General features: G+C 41.4%; 1 protein-coding gene across 1 annotated transcript; it reads left to right on the plus strand.

The window, feature by feature from the left end:
- The first annotated feature begins 1,224 nt into the window (after nucleotides 1-1,224).
- On the plus strand, nucleotides 1,225-7,005 carry pitx1 (paired-like homeodomain 1). Its single transcript, XM_058086337.1, has 3 exons — nucleotides 1,225-1,555; nucleotides 2,105-2,307; nucleotides 6,287-7,005. Exons 1-3 carry the CDS (start codon nucleotides 1,318-1,320, stop codon nucleotides 6,845-6,847), a joined length of 1,002 nt encoding a protein of 333 aa, XP_057942320.1. The 5' UTR covers nucleotides 1,225-1,317; the 3' UTR covers nucleotides 6,848-7,005.
- Nucleotides 7,006-7,381: the final 376 nt, after the last annotated feature.

Genomic DNA, 7,381 nt, shown 5'->3' on the forward strand with positions numbered 1-7,381 from the left:
GGTCGCCCGAAGGGCAACATTCAGTTGTCATCTGAATGGCTGCCCTGTATGTCAATCAAGTGACGGCATTGATGCCAGGATGATATTTTTTTAATGTCACGCCGCGATCGACCAGCGATCGACCAGTACCACCTCCGCGATCGACCCCTGGAATAAAGTGTCTGTCCTCAAAAGGGAAGATCGTTCATTGAAGTGATGCATTCAGGGACCGGTCAATAAAATTGGAAATAGTAGCCCCTTTTAAATGTTCAAATGCACTGCACGTGGGAAAAAGGGTTAGGGTTCAAGGACGACTGACTTTGGTGCCGTCTGGTGTTGCCGCACGCAGAATTTAAGAACTGCCCCTGGTCCGAGAAGGAGACCGGAAGTGAAAAGCAGTCCCGTGCCGGTGGCCTGTCCTCGTGCATGTGCTGCATTCACTGTCTGCTGACACCAGACGTGCAGGAATCAACTTGCGAATGCGCATCGAGGGCGCTTGACACCAGCAGGCAGATGAAGAAATCCTAATCCTAATCCTAATCCTCATATCCTAGAAATGACACGCACGTGCCAGTGGGAATAAATGAGTTCCCGCGTGTTTGCTGCACGGAGTCTCGCGGCCTCCACGGAGTGTTGCGTTCACTGACATGTCAACTCCCAGTGGTCACTTCCTCACCCGACGCGATGCTTTCAAGGACTGCAAAGCCACGGCAGTTCGATGACACTTGGGTACAGCGGCCGCGAACGCACCATGAATGCACCTGACAAAAGCAGCCGGTTCGCGCGCGTGCACGTGGGGGCACGCGGAATGCTTTGTGTGAGCCTAATCCTCATCTGATGTTTCTTTTCAATGAAAGGAGCAAACAGTAACCCGGCAGGTCCGTTCGGTTGGCAAATGTTTGCTCGGTGCACGTGCGTGCGTGCGTGCGTGCGTGCGTGCGTGCGTCCACCAGCATTGCTCCGCACCTACTGTATTTGCTCAACGCGCCTGCGCACGCGCACGCGCATGCTTGCAGTGTTTTTGTTTGCTTCCAAACTAATCCGAGTTGCCGACGTGCGCGGGCGCGTGCACGCCGATGAACTGCACACGTCGAGTCTGCTGACGTCACGCGGTCTGGCTTTGCCGAGTGGGTGCTTTCTTTTTAAGGGCGGGTTCAAGTGGGCGTGTTCTTTTTGGGGGGGGCCGGGGGGGCCGGTCTCCGCGCTTCATGCCCACCGCCGTGGCTGCAAGGAGCCGCCGAGACGAGCGAGACCGACTATTTTTTCTCGCTCTCTCTCCGAGGACGTCGGTCCTTCCGCTCCCCGCGTGCAGGCTCGGCGTGACCTCCATCTTGCCGCATGCATCTCGGGATTGACTTGTGCTCTCCTCCTCTTCTCCGCGCATCCCTCCTGTGCTCCTCTTCTCCCCCTCAAGGCGTCATGAATTTGGAGCGGGTCTCCGAGGCTCCCCCGCGTCGCGACGCGCAGGTCCCGGCCTTCCACGTGCAGCCCAGGAGCGCCACCGCGTCCGGCGTCGGCCCGTCCGCCAGGACTTTGGACAACTCCAGCAGCGAGTCTTCGGACGCCGAGCTGGCAGGTAAAGAGGGGGGGGGGGGCTTCTCGTCCTTCTCGCGGACGCCTTTCCTCTCCCCAAAACGCCGGATTTGATTTTTTGTTTTGTTTTGTTTTTGCGGGACTTTCACGGCAGCAAACATTCCGGTGGGCGGAAAAAAGACAAACTAGAAACAATAAAAAAATACAATTCGGAGGGGCCTCGTCTTCCGTGGAGAAGATCCTTCAGGAGGAACTTTGTTGGCGTCCACAAAGCAGTTAGATAAGACGTGTCGTAAAAGGAGTGTACTAGCCGGCTGCTTTCTTCTGTGTAATACTGCCTTGTCTATAGAGTACTCCTCTCCCCACGGTGTAATACTGCCATGTGTAGTACTCCTCTCCCCACGGTGTAATACTGCCATGTGTAGTACTCCTCTCCCCACTGTGTAATACTGCCATGTGTAGTACTCCTCTCCCCACTGTGTAATACTGCCATGTGTAGTACTCCTCTCCCCACGGTGTAATACTGCCATGTGTAGTACTCCTCTCCCAGTACTCCGTGTGTGCTGACCTTGCGTGACGTGCCGCCCCGCAGAGAAAGAGCGAGCCGAGCACCGCAGGAGCGACGAGGCGAGCGCCGACGACCCCAAGAAGAAGAAGCAGCGCCGGCAGAGGACTCACTTCACCAGCCAGCAGCTGCAGGAGCTGGAGGCCACCTTCCAGAGGAACCGCTACCCGGACATGAGCACCCGGGAGGAGATCGCCGTCTGGACCAACCTGACCGAGGCCAGGGTCCGGGTGAGCCGCCGCCAATATTCCCGCTCAAGTCCACTCTGCACGCACACACGCACGCACGCACGCGTCTATCATGTAGTATCTCACATGCCATACAGTATATATTTCACTTGGAATATACATAGTATATCTACACACAGTATATATACAGTATATATAGTACAGTACACCGATATAGGAAAGGAATCACCAAGCTTGGCCACTTTACCAGGCCTGTTCAAGTACTTCTCGCTACTGCAAAACACATGGCCACTGTGTTCACCGTGTACTTTATTATATCATACGGGATGTACTGCAGTGCAATGTAGTTTTTGTGTAGTAATATTGGTTTTACATGTACTATTTATAGTGTGGTAATATTGATTTTAAATGTAGTATTTACAGATGTAGTGTTTATTTATTTATATTGTTTTTTACATGTACTATTTATAGTGTAGTAATATTGGTTTTAAATGTAGTATTTATAGTGTAGTAATATTGGTTTTAAATGTAGTATTTATAGTGTAGTAATATTGGTTTCAAATGTAGTATTTATAGTGTAGTAATATTGGTTTTAAATGTAGTATTTATAGTGTGGTAATATTGGTTTTAAATGTAGTATTTATAGTGTGGTAATATTGGTTTTACATGAACTATTTATAGTGTGGTAATATTGATTTTAAATGTAGTATTTACAGATGTAGTGTTTATTTATTTATATTGTTTTTTACATGTACTATTTATAGTGTAGTAATATTGGTTTTAAATGTAGTATTTATAGTGTAGTAATATTAGTTTTAAATGTAGTATTTATAGTGTAGTAATATTGGTTTTTACATGAAGTATTTATGGTGTAGTAATGTTGGTTTTACATGAATTATATATAGTGTAGTAATATTGGTTTTACATGTATTTACGGCAGGATGTAGCGTAGTAATATTGCTTTTAAATGTAGTATTTATAGTGTCGTAATATTGGTTTTACATGAAGTATTTCTAGTATAGTAATATTGTTTTTAAATGTATTTACAGTAGGATGTAGTGTAGTAATATTGTTTTTAAATGTAGTATTTACGGTAGGAGGCAGTACTACGTTAAGACGTTAAGTTGGTTAATACTTTGTGAGCACGTGACGATTGGGCAAGATAAGCTATTTCGATAAGGATGATGAATGATACAGGAAGTCTTATGAAGTATCATGAAGTGTCATGAAGTATCATGAAGTATCATGAAGTATCATGAAGTATCATGAAGTATCTGTTGTGTATGTAATATGTAATCATAAAGAAACCCTTGCAATTGCTGAGCTGTGCGCGTGAACGGGTGAGCGCGTGCAGGCGTGGGAATGTTGAGGAATATTTGTGCTCGTGCAAGACGGAATGGAAAGGAAGAGTATGTTCTCCTCATCGGATGTGAAATAGGAGCTGTCAATCACACGCCGACCTTATCAGCCAACATGTCAATCATAAATCATTACCCTCAATAGATGTCATGTATTGATCCCTACTGCCGATACTACAGTAACATACTGTAGTACATGAGCTGCAATAATAATAATAATACATGTAGTACGTATGTACATGTAGTAATAATAAGTACATGCAATCAGAGAGGAATAAAATACGTGATAAGTGTTATCACAAAGTAAATGGAATATATGAATACATAGTACACGAGTTACAGTACCAAATTACATGTACTCATGCACTGTAAATATAGGAATGAAATACATGAAACGTATTCATAATATACATGATTTATTCATAAAGTAGATGGAATATAAGAACGAATAGTACACGTAGTAATATGGAATATAAGAATAAAAAGTACACGTAGTAAAATGGAATATAAGAATAAATAGTACAATCAGTAATAGTAGATGGACTATAAGAATATATAGGAGATGTAGTAATATGGAATATATTCCATAGTGTAATATTTATTCTTCTATAGAAGAATAAATAGTACACGTATTAATAGTAGATGAATACAATAATAAATAGTACATGTAGTAATATGGAATATAAGAATAAATAGTACACGTAGTAATATGGAATATAAGAATAAATACTACATTCAGTAATAGTAGATGGACTATAAGAATAAATAGTAGATGTAGTAATATTGAATATATTCCATAGTGTAGAATAAATAGAATACTATTAATACGTGTACTATTTATTCTTCAGTACACGTATTAATAGTAGATGGAATACAAGAATAAATAGTACATGGAGTAATATGGAATACAATAATAAATCGTACATGTAGTAATATGGAATATAAGAATAAATAGTACACGTAGTAATATGGACTATAAGAATAAATAGTACATGTAGTAATATGGAATAGAAGAATAAATAGTACACGTATTAATAGTAGATGGAATACAAGAATAAATCGTACATGTAGTAATATGAAATATAAGAAGAAATAGTACACGTGTTAATAGTAGATGAATACAAGAATAAATAGTACACGTAGTAATAGTAGATGGAATACAAGAATAAATAGTACATGTAGTAATATGGAATATAAGTATAAATAGTACATGTAGTAATAGTAGATGGAATATGAGAATAAATAATACACGTAGTAATATGGAATATAAGAATAAATAGTACATGTAGTAATATGGAATATAAGAATAAATAGTACATGTAGTAATATGAATATAAGAATAAATAGTACACGTAGTAATATGGAATATAAGTATAAATATCACATGTAGTAATAGTAGATGGGATATAAGAATAAATAATACACATAGTAATATGGAATATAAGTATAAATAGTACATGTAGTAATAGTAGATGGGATATAAGAATAAATAATACACATAGTAATATGGAATATAAGAATAAATAGTACATGTAGTAATATGAAATATAAGTATAAATAGTACATATAGTAATAGTAGATGGAATATCAGAATAAATATTGCATGTATTAATATGGAATATAAGTATAAATAGTACATATAGTAATAGTAGATGGAATATAAGAATAAATATTGCATGTATTGATATGGAATATAAGTATAAATAGTACACGTAGTAATATGGAATGTAAGAATAAATAGTACACGTAGAAATATGGAATATAAGAATAAATAGTACATGTAGTAATATGGAATATAAGAAAAAAATAGTACACAAACTAATATAGAATATAAGAATAAATAATACACGTATTATTGGTAGATGGAATACACAAATACATAGTACACGTAGTAATATGGAATATAAGAATAAATAGTACATGTAGTAATATGGAATATAAGAATAAATAGTACATGTAGTAATATGGAATATAAGAATAAATAGTACACGTATTAATAGCAGATGGAATATAATAATAAATAGTACACGTATTAATAGCAGATGGAATATAATAATAAATAGTACATGCAGTAATATGGAATATAAGAATAAATAGTACACGTATTAATAGTAGATGGAATACAAGAATAAATAGTACATGTAGTAATATGGAATATAAGAATAAATAGTACATGTAGTAATATAGAATATAAGTATAAATAGTACATGTAGTAGTAGTAGCAGCTGGAATACAAGAATAAATAGTACAAGTAGTAATATGGAATATAAGAATAAATAGTACAAGTAGTAATATGGAATATAAGAATACATAGTACACGTAATAACAGTAGATGGAATATAAGAATAAATAGTACACGTAGTAATATAAGAATAAATAGTACACGTAATAATATGGACTATGAGAACACATGGTACACGTAGTAATATGGAATACGAGAACACATGGTACACGTAGTAATATGGAATACGAGAACACATAGTACACGTAGTAAGAGTAGATGGAATATAAGAATAAACGGTACATGGTGTCCATGTAGTAATAATAGTAGATAATAATAATAATAATAAAAAAGTATTATGTCAGTATGCCAGCAGTATGTCGATGACGAAGTGCGAGTAGTAAGGTGAGTTGTGCGTGTGCGTGTGCGTGTGCGCGTGCAGGTGTGGTTCAAGAACCGGCGGGCCAAGTGGAGGAAGCGGGAGCGGAACCAGCAGATGGACCTGTGCAAGAACGGCTACCTGCCGCAGTTCAGCGGGCTGATGCAGCCCTACGAGGACGTGTACCCGGCCTACCCCTACAACAACTGGACCAACAAGGGCCTGGGCCCGGCGCCGCTGGCCGCCAAGAACTTCCCCTTCTTCAACTCCATGGCTCCGCTGGCGTCCTCCCAGTCGGTGTCCGTGTTCTCCTCGTCGCCCGGCTCCATCTCGTCCATGAGCGTGGCGTCCGGCATGGCCCACTCGGCGGTGCCGGCCATGGCGGCCCCGGGCCTCAACAACATCGGCAACCTGAACGGCATCGGGAGCTCCGGCATCAACTCGCCCATGTCGTCGCCGGCCTGTCCCTACGGGCCCCCGGGCTCTCCGTACGGCGTCTACCGGGACGCTTGCAACCCGGGCCTGGCCACCCTCAGACTCAAGTCCAAGCAGCACCCGGCCTTCGGCTACGGCGGCCTGCAGGGTCCGGGATCCGGCCTCAACGCTTGCCAGTACAACAGCTGACCCCCCGCGCAGCCGGATCGCGTCTGAGCGGGACTGGACCCCCCCCCCCCCCCCGGGTTCGGGTCTTCTTCTTTTTCTCTCTGAAGACAATGCGGAGGATTATGTTGCAATGTTTGGATCGTGCGGGTTTTCACGGGACTGAGGCCTCCTGGGACCCACGTGTAAATATTCAACCGACCCCTGGCGGCGTGTGGGCGCGCACGCGCGTACATGTCCTCGTCAGGAGCTGTTCTAGTGTACATACTGTAATCTATCATCTATACTGCTATACTGCTATACATCTATACTGCTATACTTCCATACTGCTATACTACTTCCATACTGCTATACTACTTCCATACTGCTATACTACTTCCATACTGCTATACTACTTCCATACTGCTATACTTCCATACTGCTATACTTCCATCCTGCTATACTTCCATACTGCTATACTTCCATACTGCTATACTTCCATACTGCTATACTTCCATACTGCTATACTTCCATACTGCTATACTTCCATACTGCTATACTTCCATACTGCTATACTTC

The sequence above is a fragment of the Doryrhamphus excisus genome, chromosome 11 (genome assembly GCF_030265055.1).
Source record: "Doryrhamphus excisus isolate RoL2022-K1 chromosome 11, RoL_Dexc_1.0, whole genome shotgun sequence".
Classification (NCBI taxonomy): Eukaryota; Metazoa; Chordata; class Actinopteri; order Syngnathiformes; family Syngnathidae; genus Doryrhamphus; species Doryrhamphus excisus.